The sequence below is a fragment of the Danio aesculapii genome, chromosome 10 (genome assembly GCF_903798145.1).
Source record: "Danio aesculapii chromosome 10, fDanAes4.1, whole genome shotgun sequence".
NCBI lineage: Eukaryota > Metazoa > Chordata > Actinopteri > Cypriniformes > Danionidae > Danio > Danio aesculapii.
Genome location: NC_079444.1, coordinates 42,700 through 68,311, shown reverse-complemented (window position 1 = coordinate 68,311; position 25,612 = coordinate 42,700). Strand labels below are relative to the sequence as shown.

The 25,612-nt window shown below is 49.6% G+C and overlaps 3 protein-coding genes across 4 annotated transcripts; all 3 read right to left on the bottom strand.

Moving 5' to 3' along the window:
• Nucleotides 1-1,720: 1,720 nt before the first annotated feature.
• Nucleotides 1,721-12,773, bottom strand: ddb1 (damage-specific DNA binding protein 1). Of its 2 annotated transcripts, none has more exons than XM_056466437.1 (27): nucleotides 12,594-12,773; nucleotides 12,068-12,216; nucleotides 11,856-11,972; nucleotides 11,565-11,786; nucleotides 11,372-11,486; nucleotides 10,877-10,974; nucleotides 10,633-10,791; nucleotides 10,057-10,140; nucleotides 9,831-9,947; nucleotides 8,640-8,742; nucleotides 8,374-8,449; nucleotides 8,146-8,254; nucleotides 7,845-8,023; nucleotides 7,473-7,636; nucleotides 6,344-6,451; nucleotides 5,952-6,159; nucleotides 5,602-5,697; nucleotides 5,358-5,469; nucleotides 5,129-5,252; nucleotides 4,877-5,041; nucleotides 3,993-4,087; nucleotides 3,617-3,787; nucleotides 3,422-3,531; nucleotides 3,136-3,305; nucleotides 2,902-3,004; nucleotides 2,682-2,805; nucleotides 1,721-1,972 (listed from the first exon to the last, which is right to left on the bottom strand). In XM_056466437.1, the coding sequence occupies exons 1-27, from the start codon at nucleotides 12,652-12,654 to the stop codon at nucleotides 1,889-1,891; spliced, it is 3,423 nt and encodes a 1,140-aa protein (XP_056322412.1). In that variant the 5' UTR covers nucleotides 12,655-12,773; the 3' UTR covers nucleotides 1,721-1,888. The 2 variants fall into 2 exon arrangements, with proteins under 2 accessions (XP_056322412.1, XP_056322413.1); XM_056466438.1 differs by having other exon boundaries at nucleotides 2,682-2,808; nucleotides 2,905-3,004.
• A 574-nt stretch (nucleotides 12,774-13,347) lies between these two features.
• Nucleotides 13,348-25,049, bottom strand: pdpr (pyruvate dehydrogenase phosphatase regulatory subunit). Its single transcript, XM_056466626.1, has 18 exons — nucleotides 24,940-25,049; nucleotides 23,760-24,002; nucleotides 23,538-23,671; nucleotides 23,388-23,469; nucleotides 22,914-23,077; nucleotides 22,674-22,795; nucleotides 22,421-22,538; nucleotides 19,966-20,115; nucleotides 18,965-19,157; nucleotides 18,737-18,861; nucleotides 17,240-17,395; nucleotides 17,026-17,159; nucleotides 16,795-16,943; nucleotides 16,540-16,652; nucleotides 16,322-16,416; nucleotides 16,156-16,245; nucleotides 15,845-16,027; nucleotides 13,348-14,633 (listed from the first exon to the last, which is right to left on the bottom strand). Exons 2-18 carry the CDS (start codon nucleotides 23,990-23,992, stop codon nucleotides 14,232-14,234), a joined length of 2,643 nt encoding a protein of 880 aa, XP_056322601.1. The 5' UTR covers nucleotides 23,993-24,002; nucleotides 24,940-25,049; the 3' UTR covers nucleotides 13,348-14,231.
• On the bottom strand, nucleotides 17,402-18,730 carry LOC130236060 (uncharacterized). The gene has a single exon (XM_056466628.1). The coding sequence runs from the start codon at nucleotides 18,439-18,441 to the stop codon at nucleotides 17,506-17,508; it is 936 nt and encodes a 311-aa protein (XP_056322603.1). The 5' UTR covers nucleotides 18,442-18,730; the 3' UTR covers nucleotides 17,402-17,505.
• Nucleotides 25,050-25,612: the final 563 nt, after the last annotated feature.

Sequence of the window (25,612 nt, the reverse complement as noted above, 5' to 3'; positions counted from 1 at the left end):
TCAAATGTGATCAAGAGTGAGTTTCACAAGTTTAAGATGTTTATAATTCAGTGCATGTGTGTGTGATGAAGACGGTAAAATGGCTGTAACTCATCTGCACAGCCGCATGTCAGTAGTTATTAAAGACGCTTCAGTCCCGGTGTGTGGACGGTTAATCCGGTTTAATGTATGGTTACATTACCATAACATATCCATACAGCAGTGGATATTCACCTGTGTCCTGTCACTCTGTAACACTGTCTGTGGCTCATCAGTGCAGAAAGGCTTTCAATTCAATTCCCCTTTATTTGTATAGCGCTTATACAATGTAGATTGTGTCAAAGCAGCTTCACATAAAAGGTCACAGTAAATAGGAACAGTGTAGTTCAGTTTGTAGTGTTTAAGTTCAGTTCAGTTGAGCTCAGTTCAGAGTGGTTTAATAATCACTACTGAGAGTCCAAACACTGAAGAGCAAATCCAACGATGCGCAGCTCTACAGATCCTGAACCATGCAAGCCAGTGGCGACAGCGGAGAGGGAAAAAAAACTTCACTAAAGGCGGAAGTGAAGAAAAAAAACCTTGAGAGAAACCAGGCTCAGTTGGGCACGACCATTTTAATTTCTCCGCTGGCCAAACGTCTTGTGCAGAGCTGCAGTCTCAGTGGCGGAGGCTGGAAGCTGGCCTCAGCGAAGACTCGTCTGTCTCTGGAGCGTCACAGGAATCAGTCTCATGTTCTCCACTCCTCCATGACCATCACAGTAGCTGCTCAGGATACGGCCTGGTCCAGGATATAAAAAACCTTGGGATCATCTCGTCGTTGGTCTTGGATCGAATCAGTGACTCTGCATAGTCTGAGGGCCTCGGGAAGAGTATCCCCAGGTGGAAATGGAGAATAAAGAAAATAATTAGCATAGCTGATGTTCACAGTGTATATCAGCAAGATGCAAGATGCAAAGGCTTGAATGAACTCTACGATGAGCACATCCAATGACCGCTGGAAAAGTTCTTCCTGATCTTCCAGATCTGCTTCGTTCTCGTCCGTCACTGTGCTGTTTATCCTTGTGAGACGCAGCAGGTGAAGGCTACATCGATCAGGACAGGCAGGTGGGAGTGGTGGGCGGGGAGAACTAGCTAATTAGCATTAAAGGCACAGGCAACAAGAACAGCTCCAGTGTGCCAGCGCTCCGATCTCCCACATTCAGAAAGCTCCGACCGATCATCTGAGGGGAGTTTGAGCTGCAGCTGTGTCTGGAGACACACACAGGCTGATCTCACAGCTAGAGAAGGGGAAACCAGGAGCCCTTTAACACCAGCAGACATACACCCAATGCTGGAACACTCCTATTTCATCAGTTTAACTATAATCAACCCTAACACAGATGAACAATCACGACATAACGAGCACGCTCCAGCCGCCTCTGCTCTCCAGACGCTGGCCTGTGATTGGTCATGTTGATAAATGCTTTTCAGGGTAGTCATTTCAGCATTGTGTGTGTGTAGAGCTGTGATCTGTGTGTGTGTGTGTGTGTGTGTGTGTGGGGTTATAAAACATCGACTCAATGTTTAATTTGATGTATTTATTGAAGCGGCGTTGGAGCAGCACAGGAGACTGTACATTTCTGCTTCCTGAATCAGGGAGATCAGCTTATACTCATCCCGCTGTACTGTAATGTGCTTCTGTTAAACACACACACACACACACACACACACACGTGCGCGCTTCATAAAAACTAGGCAGGCCTGAAGTATTGAAGGAAACTTTATTAAAATAAACTAACAGAAACATCACAATGAGGACGACTCCACTAACATTACAGCGGGGCGAGTGTGTCCATCATCTTCATGCTCTCTCTCTCTCTCTCTCTCACACACACACACACACAGGAACAGTTCATATATACAGCTGCTCTCAGTGGATCCTCGTCAGCTCCTCCACGATCTTGATCACCTCATCCACCGTCGCCTCACGCTTCATCCCGCTGCCGTCATCAATCTGAAGACACACACACACACACACACACACACAAACACATCTGAGGAGGAGAAACACACACACACCTGAGGAGAAACGCATCACGTGACCGCAGTTGAGGCTGTAGATTTGCTTCTGATATTGGTGGAGAGCTAATTAGACATCAACACGATGACATGGCCGTGGTCTTCTCATAATCTGAGCGTGTAAACAGAACCGCACATGCTCTCCTCACACTTTAATAAATCAGTGATAAAACAACGTCAAGCATGTGTCATGGTGCTCCAGTACTTTAATAATGACTGAATGCAGACGTCTGGAAGGGGAAGGCGTCCGACACAGCAAGCGTCTGATCTGGACTGTTGTTTGTTCATGATCAGAGGAGGCCCAAATCAACACAGAGGTTTATTAATTACACATCCATGATTACCATGATGCTGGACGTGTAGGGAACTTGACTTCATGTGACTGACACTATGAAATGTAGCTGCTCATGTCCATGTCTGACTGAGTTGTGCACAGTAAACCGGACTGGAGAATCCCACAATGCATTGCTTTACTGTGGAGGCGACTCGATTACAGGCGGCGACACTTCAGAAATCTGAGGATATTAGAGACACGACCCCCCAGTCCCCCAGTCCCCGCCAATTCTACACCCTTGACCACAGTGCTGGTGTCGCTGCACAGGTGGGTGTTTGTTAGTGAGAGTGTGTGTGTGTGTGTGTGTCACCTGCAGTGTGCTGACCACCTCCTGCATCTTCGCTCGACCCAAGTCCAGGAAGCTCTCAATCAGATCCCCGTCGATGAAGCCTGTGGCCTGCTCCGTCTTGCGCTCCGTGTGGAATGACCTCCAGGTGGTGCTAGTCAAGGACTGCACAGGTCAAAGGTCACAGTTCACACTCATACACACACACACACACACACACGCACACACATCTGCTAAAGGATATAAGCTGTGCTCGATCTTGCCGACGCTCTTGATGACCTTGTTGAGGCGGTTTTGCAGATCCAGAAGTAAACTGTACCAGCCCTCCGACAAAGATGTCACCAGACCTGCTCACACACACACACACACACACACACACACACACACACACACACACACACACAATCATTTATATCATGCTAATAGCACAGGCTCATCTCACACTCACACACACACACAGAGCGGCGCAGTGTTTTACCGATCATGCCGTTGACGGTGCCGAACAGCACGGAGCCCTGTGTGGGTGTGGAGCTCTCGCCCAGGTTCTGCAGCACCAGCGACCCGTGAGAGAAAACATTGACGAACTCGCCCAGGTGGAACAGACCCACCTCCTGCAGGTGCTGCCGCTCCTCGTCTGTGGTGGCGGCGCTGGACACACACACACAGTGCAGGAGCATTAGTCAGGTGTGTGTGTGTGTGTGTGTGGGGGGGGGGGGGGGTGTTGGGGAGCGGTACAGCACATGTATCTGGATCTCTGCTGTTACCTGTCCTTCTGGCAGACGAACAGGTTGAAGGCGTTCTCCGCACCGAGGAAGTTGTCATCATCCAGGATCTCCACTGCGCTCATCCAGTTTGGGTTGAAATCTCGAGCGATCTGCAGATGTAAAGCAAAGGAAGTGAAGGAACCGCAGTGTTGAGTCCCAGAATGCCATGTGGTGGGGGGTGGAGCGGGGCGTCACCTCCTCGAAGCTGCCCTCCATGGGCTTGTAGGCCAGCAGCAGCACGGAGCGCATCAGGTCTCCCACCAGGATGAAGTCTCCTTTGGTCTTCAGGTACAGCGCCATGATGTTGTTGTAATGGTTACACTCGGTGCGCAGCTCCTTCTCTGCGGTCCACTCGTACAGACGCACCTGCAGGCGGAGCACAGCGTCAGCACCGCACACCCCGACCCACACTGCCCAACTGACTGACCCGGACTGACTCAACAGCTGACTGAACCACAGCACAGACTGACCCACAGCCGAGTGACCCAGCCCACCAAGAGAAACCTGACCAACCCATACACTCCAACCCAATGCCTGACTGACCCACACTGCCCGACCCGAGCACACTCACCGTACTGTTGATGCTGGCCAGCAGTTTACCATTGAACTCCACCATGGAGTAAACGGCACCTTTGACCTCCTTCTCTGCCACCGTCTGCAGCTTGCCTGAACACACACACACACACACACACACACACACACACACACACACACACACACACACACACACACACACACACAGTGATGTATAATGCGGGTCAGGGCTATTGAATTAGTTTGTCATGTGGGCCAGTTCATCAGTTTATGAGAGATCTGAGCTGCAATATGAGTGAGGACACAGCAGCAGTGTGAGAGCCCATGTGCTGTGTTTGTGCACTGTAAGACACACACGTTGGCTTTTCCTACACTGAAGTGTTTATATATTAACATTACGTTATATATTTACATGTATTCTGAAACTACATCACTGTACTGCACCACAGGCTTTATTATAAACATGTCCAAGTGTTGTATTTCACAGCACCGTGCTGAAGCAGTCGTCTGCTGTGGTTTAAACTGCAGAACTATTATAGATTAGGGTTATGATTATAGTGTATTAGATTATTCATCTAATATATCTTGATTGCTCTGAAAGCCACGCACTACTCTCACGGCTCCAGCGCCAGACGTTCTCTACCGGGTGCGTCTGTATATTGGCAGATATTCTTAATAAACGTGTGTGTGTGGAACAGACGTGATCTGTGATCGGCCCGCTGCTATAGAACTGCAGCTCGTGCTGTACTGAACAGACACACAGCCCTTATACATCACTATAGCGGCCGCTTTTCCACTCAACTGAATTCATTTTTGATGCCGGAACAAATTGCCTCATGGGCCCAGTTCAGCCGCGGGCCGCCAATCGACTAGCCCTGCTGTGGAGTGTGTGTAAAGGTGTGTGTGTTCAGCGATGCTCACCGTCAGTGTAGTGGAAGACGATGATGCGGCCCTGCTTTGGCTCCGCCTCCTCTGGGTAAACCATCGCCGTGCCGACGATGAAGTAAACAGCAGGATCTCGACCCAGTTTGCAGGACACCATGCTGAGGGCGTACTCGTTCTGCAGGAACTGATGCGCATGCAGCACTGCAGAAGAAGATTTAGAGCTTAGCATGCAGAGATACATCTACATTAGCGTCTGCGCTACAGCTACATTAGCGTCTGCACACCCACCCTCAAACGTGTGCTGGTCCACCACCAGTAAGCTGTGCACCTCCACCTCCTCCCCGAATGACGTCTCGTGGGGCGACGTGCTGCTGGGGAACAGCTTGCTGGAGCTCACACTGCTGGACAGAGCCTGAGACACACACACACTTAATGAAAATCCTCTGCTGGCACTCATGAAAACACACACACACACACACACACACACACACACACACACACACACCCACCCACCCACCTGTGTGCTGGCGCTGGGCCGTACAGCTGCTGTAGTCCCACTGGCATCCTGCATTTCAACTCTACTGGACAAAACTCCAAAGCACTGAGACACCTCCTGATAACAGATCCGCCTGTGAACACACACACACACACACACACACACACACACACACACAAGTTTGATAAAAACTGAATCTGTTTAATTCAGTGCTTCAATTCCGTATAGACAACAGCAATCAGATCACAGACACACACTCACTCACTTGGGTGACTCGTAGAGCGGAACGGTCCGGATGTGGAGCTTCTGGATCTCATCGATGGTGCCGATGGTGAGAGTGCTGTTATTGGCCAGAGCCAGACTGGAGGAGGAGAAATGCAGAGCTGTGATAGGCTGACAGTGCAGACCTGCACACACACACTCACACACCTGAGGAGTGCTGCTTCAGTGTAAGGCCTGAACACTGCTGAAGCAGCACCACTACAGGAATTTCCCACTGGCAGACATTCCCAGACTCCCATTGGCCAGTGCTGTAATGGGTGGGCGTGGCTCTGAGGCTCACAGTAAGCACAGGTGTGTATGTTGTTGTTGTGTGTGTTGTTTACAGTGCTGTACCTGTCCGGGTAGCCCTCAGAGTTGAGTGGGCACATGTAGTTGACCTCCTTCAGGTTGACGTTGGAGAACACCAGCTTGTGGTTGCTGGAGTAGATGACGGTGGGCCGATCAGAGCAGGCGAACACGTTGGAGGTGGAGAGTGAGCGAAAGGTGCGCAGGACGGTGGGCTGAGTGCCGAGAGTCACCTTCTTACGCTCGCTCAGGACACCTGCACACACGCACACACACACACACACACACACACACACACACACACCCTGAGAAACACACCAGCTCAAGAAAGAAAAATATTTAAATGAACTTGAGCAGAGGTTTTTACTGATTAAGGTGATGTGTTAAGAGTGTGTGTGTGTGTGTGTGTGTGTGTGTGTGTGTGTGTGTGTTGTTTTAACCTGTCTGAATATCCAGGCCAAAGTAGAAGAGCGCTCCGTCTCCCAGCGCACACAGCAGGTAGTGGCTGCCCTCGAAGGTGGTCATAAGGATGGAGCGAGGGATGATCTCTGAGAAACCACACACACACACACACACACACACACACACACACACACAGTACATTTAATAACCGCAGACAATAACTGCAGGCAGTCGTACATTAAACATTGTCCTCATAGAGGAGAGCTGACAGTAAACTCAATAATGAATGTGAGCAGCATTAGAGACGTGTCCTGTGCGCTCCAGAACGCATGTCTGACGGCTGCAGATGAGGAGAAACAGGCATACACTGATATAATGGGCTCACTGTTCATCTGTTCACGGGTGAGAGATCTGGCCTGAGTGTTCATGCTCACACATCACAGACAGCAGCAAACACACACGCACGCACACACACGCTTGCTCACACATGCACACACACACGCACGTACACACACACACACGCACGCACATACGCACGCACACACTGAATCTGAACAGTAACATCAGCTGTTAGATTATATTCCACAGGCTGCTCTCACTGGTCAGATGTGCTGAATGAGGACATCTGCTGTTCACAGAGAGTAAACACTACAGCAGCACACACCAGACCATCACTGGGCCAACGCCTAACATTAGACCAACACTGGACTCTGAGCTGGACTAGACTCCTGCATGCAGTGGCGTCTGTAACCCACAGCACAGGCCTCCAGCGCTGCATCCAGACTTCTGTGTTCTGCTAGTGTGGATCTGCAGTCTCAGTCCTGAAGCAGCGGGTCTCCATGATCCTGTGTTGAGTTCTTTGCAGTGTTCTGTTCACACTGGAAAGGTGTGGCCTGCTAACCTGCTGTAGAAGCAGCTCACGCTCACCAGAGGAGGAAACCGGCAGACGTGCAGCACCGGTTATCATGAGGTAAAGAGAAGAGTCCATCAGGAGCTCCTGCACTGCACTGCATGCATGATCAACACTCGCAACACCGCCTTGCCACGCCCACACCACTCTCAGCCCCACCCACATCACTCTCAGCCCCACCCACTCACTACCATCTGCCAGATTCTGTGTCTGCCTGGGAGTGTGTGTGTGTGTGTGTGTGTGTGTGTGCGCCTCACCTCCGCCCAGCATCTCCTTGTGCAGTGGGGTGAAGCAGGGCAGCTTGAGCAGGCGGGCGGAGATGTCAGTCCAGAGCCCCACAGCACAGATGCAGGAGTCAGCAGAGCGCTCGCCCAGAGGAGTGATGTCCAGACACGCCACCTCGTGCTCCATCTCTGTAGAGCTGCAAAACACAAACAAACACACACGCACGCACGCACGCACGCACGCACGCACGCACGCACGCACGCACAGGATGTTTTAAACAGCAGGTGGCGCTCACTGTAATGTTGATGAATACACACCTGACACACCTGAAGCAGCTTTAGCAGAATCTACACTGTAGGTGTGTGTGTGTGTGTGTGTGTGTGTGTGTGTGTGTGTGTGTGTACCTGATCTGCTTGAGTTCTCCACTCAGGATCTGCAGGTAGTACAGCACTCTGCCCACCGCCAGCACCACCTGTGTGTTGTTGCAGGACGCCACGCTGATGTTCCTGCCCTGCGGCTCCTTCCACTCGCTCACCAGAGCCTTACTGTCCTGAGTGACCAGCCGCACCGACACCGAGGTGATCTGAGCGCGCACACACACACATACAGGTTAACACGCTTCCCACCCAAACACGTGCTCACGCTCACACACTCTCAAACGCTCTTACACACACACACACACACACACACACGTGGCAGCTTCACCTGTATGAGCTGCTGATGTGCCACATTCCCACAGAAGAAGGTCTGCTGGTTATCCACAAACCCCTGCAGCTCCGTCTCCTCCACCTCCTCTCCGCTCAGCATCAGCACCCTGTACACACACACACACACACACACACACACACACACACACACGTAAACACACTCAGGTGTGATGCGGGTGTGTGTGGATTAGCTCTGGACTGAAGCAAACTCCTAAACTCTTCTCACCTGGTCTGACCAACGAAAGACAGAACCAGCATATCATCAGTGTCTCTGCTGGACTCTGAGCGCAGAGGCCACAGACCTGCACACACACACACACACACACACACACAGAGTCCTGCCAATGAACATCGATATCACCAATAAGAGCGTTTGTGCATGGTCCTCATGATCTCCAGCGTGATCCAACCCTTCATATGAGCGACACATCAACACTACAGGTAAAGGTGTGTGTGTGTGTGTGTGTGAACAGCGAACGCTGAAGCGCAAACCTTTGATTCCCGGCAGGTCGATGCTGGCGTGCTCGTGGATCCCGATACCATTCCGGATGATCCTGAGAGAGCCTTCCTTAAACGCTCCGGAGCATGTCACCAGCTGCAGGAACACACACACACACACACACACACACACACACACACACACACACACACAGTAATGATGTCTCTAACCCTGACAGGCATCAATCATTGTTTCTCTAATGTCTGGTTAATGAGCCGCGTGTGGATCAGTCGTGGCTGGCTCTGCTATACTCGAGGGGACGTTTATATTACAGTCGTGTTGATAAGAGCAGCTTTGTTTATAGCGGTCACCATGGAAACAGGATATCAGTGCACCACCTGCTGGCAGAGAGCGAGTCTGCAGCTCATTCAGCTCTACCGGTTCCTTCATGCGTTTGATCACAGGAGTTTCCTAAAGTGACGTCAGAGAGTGCTGCAGCACCTCATGCTTAATAACATACAGTAATAACATACAGTAATAACATACAGTAATAACATACAGTGATAACATACAGTGATAACATACAGTAATAACATACAGTAATAACATACAGTAATAACATACAGTGATAACATACAGTGATAACATACAGTGATAACATACCGTGATAACATACCGTAATAACATACCGTAATAACATACCGTAATAACATACCGTAATAACATACCGTAATAACATACCGTAATAACATACAGTAATAACATACAGTAATAACATACAGTAATAACATACAGTAATAACATACCGTAATAACATACCGTAATAACATACAGTAATAACATACAGTAATAACATACAGTAATAACATACCGTAATAACATACCGTAATAACATACAGTAATAACATACCGTGATAACATACAGTAATAACATACCGTAATAACATACAGTAATAACATACAGTGATAACATACAGTAATAACATACCGTAATAACATACAGTAATAACATACCGTGATAACATACAGTAATAACATACCGTAATAACATACAGTAATAACATACCGTAATAACATACGCTTTAAACTGACACACTACACGCCTACTGTAGAGGAAACACACTCATGCTGCATCTGTGCTCGGATTAGGATTTACAACCCAGTGGTTGTGTCTAATTAAACTGAAGGAGCACAGGCAAACGTGTGTGTGTGTGTGTGTGTGTGTGTGTGTGTCTGTCTCTCACCTGGCCTTGTCCCTGCCGCTCCAGGTCTACCACACACATGTCCACTATGGGGCCCAGGTTAGTGAAGGTCTCCATCACCCCCACATACGAGCCCTGGTCATTACTGTCCACATTCAGCTGTGCACACATCACACACACACACACTGGCATTAACACACACACACACACACACACACACACGGACAGCACCATCACAGAGCCAGGGTCCGTCTGCAGGAACACTGACCTTCACCAGCTGAGAGTCTCCCAGTCTGGATCCCACAAACACCACCCCGTTATCCAGATAGGTCAAACACTCCGCGATGGACGTCTGAAACACAAGCAGAGGCTGAAGAGTGCAGTGTGTGTGTGTGTGTGTGTGTGTGTGTGTGTGTGTGTGTGTGTGTGTGTGTGTGTGCGTGTGCGTGCGCATGTCACACACTCATGAACATTAACCGTCTCTCTCTGTTTAAATCCAGACTCAAGACTCCCCTGTCCAACATATCCTCCTCTTTATAGCTGCACACTACACTCTGCATCATGAGCTGGTTCTTCATCATCTGTATTTATACTGTCAGTTTCATTTTAATTATTGAAGTGTGTATATATATATATATATATATATATATATATATATATATATGCTGCACAGTGAGTTCAGGTTTCTTGAAAGGCGCTTTAAATGAAATGTATTATCACTATTATTATAGACACCCTCAGCTCAGTTCTTCAGCATCTATTAACATCATCATTTGATTCCTAATGCAGCACAAAAACACTGACATGACCAAATGCAGAGGGGTGTGTGTGTGTGTGTGTGTACCTCTCCCAGCAGCTCCACATGGAGGTCTTTCAGCACCACGGCTCCGTCCATCAGCTCCTCCTTCTCCAGCAGCAGCATGAACAGCCGGCCCTCCATATCGCCCAGCAGGTACCGCGAGCCATTCGGGTCCACACGGTTGTGGCACACTATGGTGCTTTGCTGTGGGTCCAAAAACACTTTACACGTTGAGCGCACACACACACACACACACACACACACAACACCACTAGAGGAGGCGGCTCACCTTAATAATGGGCGGAGCGACGGCCAGGTATTTATCTCCATTGTGGTAGGTGATGGACTCCTGCCCGATGATGATGGCTCCGCCGAACGGCTCCGGGACTGAAATACCACATTTAGTTTGTACATCAGGCACTGTGAGGACGTCTGATGGCGGCACTCGTCTGATTACACCCGGGTCAGGAGGTTTACAGGACACTCTGACTACACTTCATTCTTCCCCAACTGAACTAAGAGCTATTCCAGAGTCTAACAGTATTTATGAGGAGGATGCAGAGTTTGCTGCAGAGCCCACAGCGCCACCAGCTGGACATGAGTGAATAATGCTGCTGCAGTCTGAACATCTCTGACCTGGTTTCTCTAATTAATCTGAAAAGGTTTGAGAAATGGACTCGACATGTGTTTATTAATGATGTTACTGAAGGAGAATGAGTCCTCAGCAGGTGAGCTGTAAGCTCACATTACCATGGCAATAATCCCCGCCCTCAGGTGTGCTCACCTGGAATGACCATCGACGCCTCGGCCTCCACGTTCTCCTGCTTCCAGGGCCCTTTATTGAACTCCTTCTCCCGGAGGGAAACCTCGTATGTCTTCACGTGTCGGCCCTGCGGGTCCTGGACAGCAGACAACAGCACGTGACCTCGGCCCTGCGCATGACCTCTGACCCCCCCAGCAGATATACACACACATACCTGATATATGAAGCAGACGGTGGGCGCCTGGCAGCCGTACAGGAACTGGACGTCGATGACCTGCAGCTCCTCCAGCCGGATGTTGAAGGCCTTGAGCTCGCGGTTCTCTCGGTCCAGCGGGATCACCTTGAACAGCCCGTCGTAGAGACGCAGCCCGATCATGCGGCACTCCGGGTCCACAATTCCGATGATCCCGGTCTCCGATGGCCGGCCGATGCGGTCCTGAGGGGGAGAGCAGAGCATCAGACCGAGACAAAACAGACATACACACACACACACACACTGCTGTACCTGCACGTTGCCGTGGGCACGGGTGATGATGTCGATGCTGTCTCCGCTCTGCTTGTACTCCAGAATGCAGGCGTTGTATTTGGCCGTCAGAATGAACAGCAGGTCTTTGCTCTCTCCCTACACACACACACACACACACACACACGTACAGGTGTGTCACAGACAGTCTAATCTGACATTCAGAGCTGTGTTTCTGCTATAGTGAGTGTCACCTTGGGCCTGAACAGCTCCATCACCGCGATCTTGCCGTACATGCCGACCTCTTTGACCGGCCGCAGCCCCTCCGCCGTCACCGCGTAGATCTCCAGCCGCGTGTTCTTGGCGATGAGCAGGTTCAGGTCCTCGGCGGAGGTGAAGTGGCCTGGGCACACACAGCAGAGCTCATCACTGCCATCCCCATCATTAATATTACTATTACAGAGACTGATCAGAGTTCAGCAGCTTATCGATCATCACTCACACACACACACACACACACACACACACAGTGACGCAGGAGACTAAAGTTTCTCCGTGTTGACTGAGGCAGCGGAGGCGTTATAACAACACAACACGCGGCTGTGCTGACAGCTGATAAACAAATGAACCACCAACTAACTAACTATTTACCAACCAACCTACCTGCCTACCTATCTACCTACCTAACTAACTAACTAACTAGCTAGCTAGCTAGTTAGTTAGTCGATGAGCGCGCATTAGCAGAGGCCTGGCGCGCGCGCGGGACATAAACACACTCACCCGTGATGCAGGCGTTCACCGCCGTGGGCTTCTGCGCGGTCACCACGTAGTTGTAGGACATGGCGTTCAGTAAACACACACGAACAGCCAGAAATGAGGAGAAACGCGGTTTACAGCGAGATTTGTTTGCATGAATCCGCTGAGGAGGCTCTTATCCGCCGCAGCAGCACAGCGTCAGTGACAGAGCGGAGCGCCGCCCGCGGCCTGGAGGACACACTGCAGCGCGCTGTTACTACTCTACAGACCATTTTGAGGAATGTAAACAACAACAGTCCTAATGTGCTTCCTGCTCTACATTTTTAATTTCTGTAGCTTTCGAAAATCTATAAAGGTCCACTTGTGAATAAATAATGCTATGATAGCTGTTTTAACGTGAAGATATGACTAAAAATACCTCTTGTTAGTTATGAAATAATCTGATAAGAAGCAGGAAGCTGTTGTTGAACTGTGGAGAAGATAAACTGTGGGAAACTACTACAAGAGCTCTGAAATGCACTTCCCTGATTCCCCCTTAAAGATCAGGACATTCAGTAAAGCGGTGAAGATGACTGTGAGGACACTATACTGACCCCGCAGTGCTCTTCATCTGGGTTACTCTGATGGACAGGTTATTGACTATATCTGCAGACTAATGATCAATCAGAGAACTGATCCTCTTCATATCTCTCACGCACGCACGCACGCACACACGCACGCACACACGCACACACACACACACACGCACACACACACACACAGAGAGAGAGAGAGCCAATAAATCTAAAAGAGTGGCTTTATTTCTGTGTTTGCTCTTGAACATGACTCCTCCATCATATAAACAGAAATAATCATCTGCAGAATATAGAAGAGCACAGCTGAACTCCACACACACGCTGCAGGTGGAGGAGTGTGCCGACAGCTCTGACACACACACACACACACACACACACACACACACACACACAGCAGACAGGTGACACTTTCTCTCACACACGCACGCTCGCACACGCAGGGCTGATTGTGACGCAAACACGTCTCTTGTTTAAACACACCACTGATCTAAACTGTGCAAATGTGCTTCTGCTTTACACACAATGTACAAAGATTACTCTCTCACACACACACACACACACACACACACACACACACACTGAGCTCTTGATTAAGCGATTAGGATAATAAATCACACAGATGATGCAATAATGTCAACAAACCAACATCTCTACACTAATGATGGCAGATCCATAAGCAGACCGACTGCAGAGAGATTCAACACACACACACACACGCACACACACACACACACACACACACGCACACACACACACGTGTGAAGGCACTTCAGAAGCGGATCAGGAGCTGCCTCCATCACTGTTTCCTCACACACACTCGTCTCTCTTAAATGTTCTGTGGCGCACGCACACACACACACACACGCACACACACACACATATATACACACACGTGTACACAAATGTTCCAGCTTCACTAGTGGAGCATTAGCGTTTCACGATTGTCAGCTGCTGAACTGGACAGCCAATCAGAAATGAGGAGGAGCAGGAGGATCACAGCAGAGTGACAGATCCACACCTGCAGGCGCAGCGCAGCGTCCCTCAGCCCGCAGGTGTGCAGGTACAGGTGACTGATGGTCTGTCTGCTTCACTTGCTCTGGAAGTTGCTGAGCTCCAGGTCCTCCTTGCGGCGCCGCTGCTGGGCGAACAGTGAGCTGAACGGGTAGAGTTTTGCTTTGGCGGGGAAGCGCTGCCCGGCGATCTCCACCTCGTAGTCTCCGCGGTTGATAAACTCGGGCGTGAGCACCGCGGGCGCGCCGCCCTCCAGCCGCTGGATGAAGCCCAGACACACGTGCCGCTGCAGGGTGTAGCTGTAGGCGCTGCTGGTGGTGGTGCCTGCCAGTTGCCCGCTGCGATAGATGGGCTCGCCCCACCACGGCCACAGATCCAGCTCCGCATCGTGATCCTCCAGAACCAGCATGAGGAAACGCCGCGTCACCCCAACCTCACGCTGCTGCAGCAGGGCGGCCCGGCCCAGGAAATCTGTGTCCTGCAGGAGCCAGATACACACGCACATACACACACACACACACACACACACACACACACACACACACACACACACACACACAGAGTTGTAGGTGAGCAGACTTGTAAAGGAGCAGAGGTCTGACAGTTTACATGAGTGCTGTTATACAGCCGGTGTGTGGCGGGTTCTGCAGAGTCATCGGTGCTGGACGAGTCTGATGCTGGAGCTGGGAGATCCACATCAACACTAATATCAGGAACTGATTCAGTCTGAAGCTCAGTGTGTGTGTCGCTGCCAGTGGACTGAGCTGTGTGTAGTGAACGCTGCTCCGTCTGCTCTGGCGCTACTGAGCATGTGCAGATGAGTCTCGTCCTCAACATGAACACACTCCCGCAGCTCAGCGCACACAGGCAGCAGCGCAGGACCAGCAAATACACACCCAGGGTCCATACAGGCACAACTCCATGAAAATCAAGGACTTTTAAGAACTTTTTCCAGCACCTACTTTTATTTTCAAGACTGACACAGATTTTACGAATAAAAACATTAATAATAATATAATTATCACTGAGTAATATGATAAACATGTTTGGGAAATGTTTTGTTTATGTGATGATGTTCTCGCAGATAGAAAAAGAGAACAGAACCTTAGTGCTGAAGTAAAAACACTCGTACACTGCTATGATAATACACACGTTTGTAAACGATACTGATCTTCAGTAAAAGTACACCGTGCTCTTTTACTCAGATACGTTTGGGGAAAATCAGATGTTCATTAGCAGCTATGAATCATACGAACACCTCATTCAGAAACATTTCTAGCATCATTATTCAATAATAACATTAAAGTTCCACCTTTGCTAAAAGTTCTGATAGGTTTCAGTTTCCGATAAGAGAATACGATAGAGGTCTGTTAGCATGATCATCAGTCCTGCGTCGATCTCATTCTAAACACTTGATCACGGTTGAGAAGATAAGTCAAGGGCACAGATAAACACCGTCTACTTTAATAGAGAAGAGATCGCCACTGGAATAGGTCTGAGCGCACACGCGTGATGACGAGGAGACATGCAGCTGGTTTGAGAAAGCATGTTTAACAGCTCGCATATCCAGCCTTATGTGCTTATTATAGAGGACCGCAGGAGATCAGCTGTTTCTCCTGCAGTCGCAGGGTTCTCTCCTGTTGCATTCTGGGTAACTGCTACAGAGAGATGTCCGTCTGAAACACTGACCTTGTCAAACTTGACCCTGAACTCGCGTCCGCACTCCAGCGGCGTCGTGAACGAGTCCAGATCCTGACCCCAGAACGCAAAGAACTTCTCGATGCGCAGACTCCGCAGAGCGTAGTAGCCGGCGTTGCGGATGCCGTACTTCTGGCCCACCGACATCACCTCATTATAGACGTGCAGTGCATACTGGGAAAAGGAGGATCACTGAGTCACAACAGCTCTGAGTGTGTGTGTGTGTGTGTGTGTGTGTGTGTCCGCAGATGATGATAATCTAGATCAGCAGGTGATGCTGCAGGTGTGAGTGTGTGACTGACCTCAATGGGAATATAGAGCATGAACCCCGGCTCTCCTGTGTGTGTCATGCTCATCACTCTGATGCCGTTAGCGTAGCCCACGCTCATTTCCTGCAAAACACAAACACCCTCAGGAGACGTCACATGACCACACAGGAGACGTCACATGACCGCGCAGGCGTCTCACCTTACAGAAGAGAGAAGGGAAGTGCTCTGGAGTCATGGACACATACGAGAGTTCAGACAGCACATCCATGGCTCGAGGACCAATCAGATTCAGCGCTGAAGAAAACATGATAAAGTTACATCATCTGGCGCACACACACACACACACACACACACACACACACACACACACACACACACACACACACACACACACACTCCTGATGGACACCTGCTGACCTGTGTACTTCCAGCTGACGTCCTCCAGGTGGAGCTGCGGGTCGCTCGGCATGTGCTGCTTTATCCAGGACCAGCAGTGCACTTGCTGATCAGTGGGAGAGATGATGAAGAAGCTGGAGGAGGAACAGAGGAGGAGTGAACACACACACACACACACACACACACACACACACACGCTTCAGCTGATTGGCTGTTTCTCTTGTTTGTTCTCCTGTGAGGGAGAGTAATATACTGACACTGCAGGACACACTGAACCTGTGTTTGCTGAGGCGCACCACGCTGCAGTCGTTCTCGTAGCCTCCTCTGGCGTTCAGCATGCCCGTGTGCACGATATGCCCGACTGGCACATCCAGATCATTAGCACAGAGACGCTGCAGCAGATGCAGAGCCTGATCCCCTGAGGACTGACACACACACACACACACAGATGAAGGCTGGGCTCCTCAGACGGGTCACTCAGGCTATGATGAGGTGTGTTGGACTCACTGTGAGCTCAAACTTGGTGAAGGAGGACATGTCGATCACACACACCGCCTCCTTACAGCACTTCACCTCCGCGCCCACGATATCAAACCAGTCCGGCTTGTAGAAGGTCTTACTCTGATCCAGCGCCAGCAGGTCTGCGGACAGAACACAGCATTACTCAGCGGCTCACGCTATGCTAATCTACACTCCGCCGGTGCATCCGGCGGCTCCTCACCCTTCCCCGCGGGGACGAAGTATTTAGCGCGCTCGAAGCCGTGTTTCTCCATCCAGCGGGCGCCCTGTGTGTCCAGCCGGTCGTACAGGGGACTGGTGCGCAGCTGCCGGCCCGTCTGGAAGTCCCAGCGCGGAACCTTCAGCTCATACAGCAGCGCTGACAACACACACACACACAGAGTTATTCATTACACATGTCTGAGAACACACACAGCACAACAGCTGACACCACTGCGATGACTGACGGCGGGAGGTCCGGTGTCACCTTCATGATGCAGAGAACAACAGCTGTGATTGGTCAGCTGTGTGGTGATGAGTGTGGGTGGAGCTGAGAGTTGTGTGGGTGTGGCTGAAAGCAATGAGGGCGAAGCTGAGAGTTGTGTGAATTTGGCTGAGCGAAGGGGGGGTGGAGCTGAGAGTTGTGTAGGTATGGCTGAAAGCACTGGGGGTGGAGCTGGGAGCTGTGTGGGTGTGGCTGAAAGCAGTGGGGTTGTGGAGCTGGCAGTTGTGTGGGTGCGGCTGAAAGCTGTGGGGGTGGAGCTGTGAGCTGTGTGGGTGTGGCTGAGAGTTCTGTGAGTGTGGCTGAGAGTGAGGGGGTGGAGCTGAGAGTTGTGTGGGTGTGGCTGAAAGCAATGGGGGCGAAGCTGAGAGTTGTGTGGGTTTGGCTGAGCGAAGTGGGGGTGGAGCTAAGAGTTGTGTAGGTATGGCTGAAAGCACTGGGGGTGGAGCTGGGAGCTGTGTGGGTGTGGCTGAAAGCAGTGGGGGTGGTGGAGCTGGGGGTTGTGTGGGTGTGGCTGAAAGCTGTGGGGGTGGAGCTGGGAGCTGTGTGGGTGTGGCTGAGAGTTGTGTGAGTGGCTGAGGGTGAGGGGGTGGAGCTGAGAGTTGTGTGGGTGTAGCTGTGGCTGAGAGCAGTGGGGGTGGAGCTGAGACTTGTGTGGGTGTGGCTGAGAGCAGAGGGGGTGGAGCTGGGAGTTGTGTGGGTGTGGCTGAGAGTTGTGGGGGTGTGGCTGAGAGCAGTGGGGGTGGAGCTGAGACTTGTGTGGGTGTGGCTGAGAGCAGTGGGGGTGGAGCTGAGAGTTGTGGGGGGGTGGCTGAGAGCAGTGGTGGTGGAGCTGAGAGTTGTGTGGGTGTGGCTGAGAGCAGTGGGGGTGGAGCTGAGAGTTGTGTGGGTGTGGCTGAGAGCAGAGAGGGTGGACATGACATAGTGAGGGCGGAGTGCCCTGGATGAGTGTGTGTGTGAGCCGCTGCTACAGTAGTTTACAGTTCTGGAGTAAACTCAAAACACTTGTGAAGAAACTCGCCTCAGTAGAGCACAGAAACTGCACTGCCGAGAGGTGGTAAAGTCAGAGTACAGCACCGGTTCAGCTCCGGCAGTCTCAGTCTGATCATTTATACTTTAATCCAAGCATTTGTCTGATGCTGCAGAAACACACTTCACCAGCTCACACACACACACACTCACACACACACACAGATACTGCAGTGTCCTCGTACTCACGCATCACCTCCATCACCCGGTGCCGCAGGAAGGTGCGGCTGCTCTGTAGGTTCCCGAAGCGCTTGATGTCCAGAGGCCAGACGTTGGCGCTGGGGTACCCGTGGGTCATCCACTCTGCCAGAAACCTGCGGGACACAAACACAACCATAAACATCATCATCATCATCATCATCATCATCATCATCTACACATCACCGCAGACCCACAGACCCTCCAGCGGCTGCTTACTTCCCCGCTCCTCCAGCGAACGACAGGCCAGACGAGTTCATGCCCGCCAGCACAAAGTATCCGCCAGCGCCCGGAGTCTCACCCATCAGGCAGCGCATGTCCGGCGTGAAGGACTCGGGGCAGTTGACCAGCTGCTGCACCTCACAGGCCTCCAGAGTGGGCATCCGGCGCAGCAGAGCGCTCAGCATCGGCTCTACACACACACACACACAACAGAGAACTCAACAGAGAGCAGAGAACTCGGCACACACACCCCGCAGAGAAGGAGAACTCAGCACACAGCAGAGGAGAACTCCACACACACACAGACACACACACACACACCTGAGAGCCGCTGGTGGAGCGGGCACAGACTTACACTCTGACTCTAATATTCTAATATTTTATCTGCAGGAGCAAAAACAACGAGATCTCCAACATTTAACACACACGTTATCAAGTGTTCATCAGAAGAAGGAAAGTGTGTGTGAATGATGTGTGCGTGTGTGAGCCGTGCCTTTCATGAGCCGCTGTGATTGGTGATGAAACTGAACACCTTCACTATCAGCAGAACAGCGGCTAGTATGACAATCATACACACACACACACACACACACACGCACACGCGCACGCACGCACGCACGCACGCACGCACGCACACACACACACACACACACGCGCACACACGCACGCACACACACACACACACACACACACACTCTCACTGCCCTTCAGATAAAATTAGCAGCACTTGAGCAACAAAGACTGATGCAGACGCTGCCAGATGAAGACACACGACGAGGACAGAGCTGAGGTTCACAACAGCCTTGCAATTCTGCATTTCTGCTGTCTCATACACACACACACACAAACACACACATAAACACACACACACACACACACAAATGAGGACTGGGATCACTCCAGTGAGTGGAGACAAACACACACAATCAAACCAGTAAAACATTCTGAAGGAATTAAAATAATTGTGTGTGTGTGTGTGTGTGTGTGTGTCCACTCACCGAAGTGATCCCAGTCCTCCTGCATGTTCTGCACCTCCAGCTGGTTGCGTCCCTCAGTGAAGATGGGTTTGGGGTTCTTCTCGAAACCTCCAGACAGGATTCCTCCATGCCAAGAGCGAGCGTAGATCCGTCCATCCATGTCAATCACCACTGTGCACACACGCACACACACACGCACACACACACAACACAATCTCACACATATTAGGGTTCATATTTATATATAGAAACAGAAATCGTCATAAACAGAGAGAGAATAGAAATTGGCTGGTTTGCTAACTAAATGACGAATCATTTCATATTACGCTTGAAGAGTCAATAATCTTCCTTATTTCAAACGCGAGTGAACAGTGCTGCTAAAAGCTGAAATCCAATAATGTTGAACTTAAAGTGTAGTTTCAGGTGAAGGGTCAGTGTTTTCAGGTGTAGGTTCAGTGTTTTCAGGTGTAGTTTCAGTGTTTTCAGGTGTAGTTTCAGTGTTTTCAGGTGTAGTTTCAGTGTTTTCAGGTGTAGGTTCAGTGTTTTCAGGTGTAGTTTCAGTGTTTTCAGGTGTAGGTTCAGTGTTTTCAGGTGTAGGTTCAGTGTTTTCAGGTGTAGTTTCAGTGTTTTCAGGTGTAGTTTCAGTGTTTTCAGGTGTAGGTTCAGTGTTTTCAGGTGTAGGTTCAGTGTTTTCAGGTGTAGGTTCAGTGTTTTCAGGTGTAGGTTCAGTGTTTTCGGGTGTAGTTTCAGTGTTTTCGGGTGTAGTTTTAGTGTTTTCAGGTGTAGTTTCAGTAGTTTTAGTGTTTTCAGGTGTAGTTTCAGTGTTTTCAGGTGTAGTTTCAGTGTTTTCAGGTGTAGTTTCAGTAGTTTTAGTGTTTTCAGTGTTTTCAGGTGTAGTTTCAGTGTTTTCAGGTGTAGTTTCAGTAGTTTTAGTGTTTTCAGGTGTAGTTTCAGTGTTTTCAGGTGTAGTTTCAGTGTTTTCAGGTGTAGTTTCAGTAGTTTCAGTGTTTTCAGGTGTAGTTTCAGTGTTTTCAGGTGTAGTTTCAGAGTTTTCAGGTGTAGTTTCAGTGTTTTCAGGTGTAGTTTTAGTGTTTTCAGTGTTTTCAGGTGTAGTTTCAGTGTTTTCAGGTGTAGTTTCAGTAGTTTTAGTGTTTTCAGGTGTAGTTTCAGTGTTTTCAGGTGTAGTCTTAGTGTTTTCAGGTGTAGTTTCAGTGTTTTCAGGTGTAGTTTCAGTGTTTTCAGGTGTAGTTTCAGTGTTTTAAGATGTAGTTTCAGTGTTTTCAGGTGTAGTCTTAGTGTTTTCAGGTGTAGTTTTAGTGTTTTCAGGTGTAGTTTCAGTGTTTTAAGGTGTAGTTTCAGTGATTTCAGGTGTAGTTTTTGTGTTTTCATGTAAAGTTTCAGTGTTTTCAGGTGTAGTTTCAGTGTTTTCAGGTGTAGTTTTAGTGTTTTAAGGTGTAGTTTCAGTGATTTCAGGTGTAGTTTCAGTGTTTTAAGGTGTAGTTTCAGTGATTTCAGGTGTAGTTTTTGTGTTTTCATGTGAAGTTTCAGTGTTTTCAGGTGTAGTTTCAGTGTTTTAAGGTGTAGTTTCAGTGATTTCAGGTGTAGTTTTTGTGTTTTCATGTGAAGTTTCAGTGATTTCAGGTGTAGTTTTTGTGTTTTCATGTGAAGTTTCAGTGTTTTCAGGTGTAGTTTTAGTGTTTTAAGGTGTAGTTTCAGTGATTTCAGGTGTAGTTTCAGTGTTTTAAGGTGCGGTCACACTTGACTTTTCTTCCCATAGACTTCCATTCATACGCACGCGAATGCGTCAGACCGGAAACGCGGGGTCATGCGTTAAGTTTCGCAGGTTGCTGCAGTGCAAAGTTCAAGCTTGGTGAACTCTAACCTGCTAAATCGCATCACTTGACTGCGTGAGACCAATCGAGGATCAAAACAGGACCTCTCTGGACAGAAATTTAAAATATGGAGCAATCGCTCGCTTTTTTAATGTCTAATTATCTTGTTTAATCCCGCCCCTTTTCGCAGCGCCGCACGACAGAATTTCGCACACACAAAGCCCAGTGTGACCGTAGCTTTAAGATGTAGTTTCAGTGTTTTCAGGTGTAGTCTTAGTGTTTTCAGGTGTAGTTTCAGTGTTTTCAGGTGTAGTTTCAGTGTTTTAAGGTGTAGTTTCAGTGATTTCAGGTGTAGTTTTTGTGTTTTCATGTAAAGTTTCAGTGTTTTCAGGTGTAGTTTCAGTGTTTTCAGGTGCAGTTTTAGTGTTTTAAGGTGTAGTTTCAGTGATTTCAGGTGTAGTTTCAGTGTTTTAAGGTGTAGTTTCAGTGATTTCAGGTGTAGTTTTTGTGTTTTCATGTGAAGTTTCAGTGTTTTCAGGTGTAGTTTTAGTGTTTTAAGGTGTAGTTTCAGTGATTTCAGGTGTAGTTTCAGTGTTTTCAGTTTTCAGGTGTAGCTGTGCCTGCAGGTTTAGTTGGAGCCTCACCTGGACTGTTGGATGGTAGCGGCTCAGACAGAGGTTTGGTCAGCAGGTAGAAGTGCTCACATCCATGCAGAGGAACAGACACCTTCACCTCACTGCTCTGACCCAACTCATAAGCCCACTGAAACACACATGCACGCAAGCACATATACACACAAACAAACACATACACACACAGAATTCTGGGTTAACCAACCCTGTGTGACAGCTCAGATATGCAGTGCATTGTGGGTGGTCATGTGTGGTCCAGACTCACCTGTCCAGCACAGTTAACGAAGTATTCGCACTCCACTGACCCGCGATCAGTCTCCACTGCGGCCACGTGACCATTCTTCACCAGCACGTGTGTGACGCTGGTGTGTTCAAAGATCTGCACGCCTGACAGATGAAACACACACACACACACACGTCAGCTGACAATACAGAAACACACATCAGCTGACGACACAGAAACACCTGACAGGATACACACACACACACTCGCATCTCTGCATACCGTGAGCCGCTGCCGCCATCGCCATTGCATGATTGACGTCTGGTGGAGAAACCACAGCGTCCCCCGGCAGGTGCAGTGCGCCCACCAGATCATGAATATTAACCAGTGGGTGGAGCTTCGACACCTCTTTAGGCTTGATGATGCTGCAGGCCACGCCCAGAGCCCTGCAGACACATAGGCGAGTCGCGCAGGTGATTCAGTGTTCAATCAGGTGAGTCATACAGGTGATTCAGTGTTCAATCAGGTGAGTCATACAGCTGATGCTCTACATATGCTGAATGGCAAGAGAATTAGAAGACTGTGAACTGTCAAATACAGCATCAACAGCACTAAAGTGTGTAGGCGGAGCCACATCCGGCCCTTCTGTGCACACACACACACACACACACACACACACACACACACACACACACACACACACTCCTCCAGATTTCTGTGTTTCTGTCCTCATGTAGAGAAACAGAAGCGGCTCACTTCAGTCTGGACGCCAGCCGCTTCAGAGACAGAAACCGGTCCTGATTCTGCGCCAGACACAGAGATCCGGTGCGCACGAAACCTGCAGGAAACACACACACAGTGAGCCAGTGAGTGTATAATGAGTGAGTGTGTGTGTGTGTTGCGCACCGGTGCTGACGCCGGTCTCCTGCTGCAGCCGCTCGTACAGCGCACTGGAGTAATCCGCCATCTGACTCTCGATGGACAACGGTTTGGCCACGCTCACGATGCCTGCGCAGAAGCGGGTGGTGCCGGCTCCGAGCCTACGGCGCACACACACACACACACACGCATGAGGAACTAAGCCCTCTAGCAGCAGTGTATCCCCCAATGCACCTGTGCAGCACTCACCTGCCCTGCTCCAGCAGCAGGATCTCCGTCCAGCCCAGTTTGGCCAGGTGATACGCCACCGACGTGCCCACCACTCCGCCTCCGCAGATCAGCACGCGGGCGCGGGTGGGCAGAGTGGGCGGAGCCTCTGAGCTGAAGACCCGCACGCCTCTCCGGGCCCCGCCTCCCGCACACAGCCAGCGACGCAGGAGGACAGGAGCCCGCGGGCACACACACCACGCACTGCCGCGCATCACTGCGCACCTGATGAACACACACACACACACACACACACACACACACACACAGAATTAGACAACACACACAGATAAACAACACACACAGGTAAACAACACACACAGACACTCTCCCAATAAAACTCAGACTCTTACACAGAGAGAAAAACACAACATACATACATACATACATACACACTATCTCTCTCTCTCTCTCTCTCACACACACACATACACACACACACACACACACACACACACACACACACACACACACACACACACTTCTGTCAGCTATTTATTACATTACAGTAAACTGCATTCCACTAAACAGCAGTTCTTCTGTCTGAATCAATGCTTGCACACATTCACAGGTGTGTGTGTGTGTGTGTGCGTGTGTGTGTGTGTGTGTGTGTGTGTGTGATCGTGAATGGAGATCTGAAGGGCAGCTGAATGTCATAAACACACACACTTTATTCACTATCTCCTGCCTCATGTCCTCCTCAGCAGTGTTGTGTCGCGCCTGTTGCTCCTCTCCACAATAAAGGCTGGAAGTGAGCATTATGTCAGTAATACCGGGGGTCAGGGGTGATTCTGGAGCTGTCGGATCGGTGTCAGTGATGACGGTAAACACACACTCGCTGTGGCAGATGCAGTCCTGCGCCGTGTTTACGCTTGTGTTTTGACATTAGCCGTTAGCTGGAGGCCTGTGAGGAGATTATTGCAGTAAAACAGCACAGCTCGTGTTTATGTCCTCTGTAAATGCCTCCTCTGTAAATGAACCCTCCCGGTTCGAGGCTGAAACACTCGTTTATAATGAAGCTGGCTCTGCTGAACCACAAACTGAAGATTCAGAGTCAAACTCTTCACATCTTCCCAGCTAACACACGACACACACTCTCAAAACATCGCCAATCGCGTTAGCATTGATACTGCCCGCAGCACAGACACATGCATATACTCACCGGCTGAAGCGATCGCCTCTGATCAGAATTATTGATCAGAAATGCGCGATCACAGGCGATAGTGAGTAAACTTTAGCCCCGCTGCAGCTCGCCCGTCTGACCTCCTCACTGCGCATGCGCGGAAACACCTCTCCGTTTGACAGCAGCGAGCTCGAGGTGGGGTACACTGCAGACTATAGGAGTAGCAGATCTACGGCCCAGGCAGTTTTACACCCCTGTTGTTCTTAATGCGTCCAGTAAGGGGAGGCAGTTCAGTATTATTATAAGCCTCCAGAACTTTTAACATCACACCAAACCAACCCGATGAAGAAGTATGATATATACATGTTTAAAACATTGTTTAGCAAAAATGAAACGTAGACATTTTTGATTATATTAAGGTCGATATGAGTGTATGTCAATACGTGAACAAATTGGTGTAATGCAATTCACATGCAGAAACAAAACAACTGCAATATATGCACATAAGTGTTAGTTTGACTCAGTTTTAGCTAACTGTATAAGCTATCTAACCTTACATGTTCTACATCTCACTTTCTTATGTAGGTTAGTTTTCCTTTACTTTTTTGTCTGTCTTTACCAGTATAATGCCTTTCCTATGCCTACACATATTCCGGATGTTTTAGATTAACATGAACAATAATAGTCTGGGGTGTTTAAAAGATAAATATAC

What these genes read in the sequence shown, in the direction of transcription:
- ddb1 (XM_056466437.1), bottom strand. Translation starts at nt 12,654, where the DNA reads ATGTCCTACAACTACGTGGTGACCGCGCAGAAGCCCACGGCGGTGAAC. An exon ending in GAGACTCTCAGCTGGTGAAG is followed by an intron (nt 9,948 to 10,056) that starts GTCAGTGTTCCT and finishes ATGTGTGCACAG; the next exon opens with CTGAATGTGGACAGTAATGA. An exon ending in GGCCCAGCGCCAGCACACAG is followed by an intron (nt 5,253 to 5,357) that starts GTGGGTGGGTGG and finishes TGTGTGTCTCAG; the next exon opens with GCTCTGTCCAGCAGTGTGAG.
- LOC130236060 (XM_056466628.1), bottom strand. Translation starts at nt 18,441, where the DNA reads ATGTCATGTCCACCCTCTCTGCTCTCAGCCACACCCACACAACTCTCA.
- pdpr (XM_056466626.1), bottom strand. Translation starts at nt 23,992, where the DNA reads ATGCGCGGCAGTGCGTGGTGTGTGTGCCCGCGGGCTCCTGTCCTCCTG. An exon ending in GATGGCGGCAGCGGCTCACG is followed by an intron (nt 22,796 to 22,913) that starts GTATGCAGAGAT and finishes TTCATCTGTCAG; the next exon opens with GCGTGCAGATCTTTGAACAC. An exon ending in TCGTTAACTGTGCTGGACAG is followed by an intron (nt 22,539 to 22,673) that starts GTGAGTCTGGAC and finishes TGTGTGTTTCAG; the next exon opens with TGGGCTTATGAGTTGGGTCA.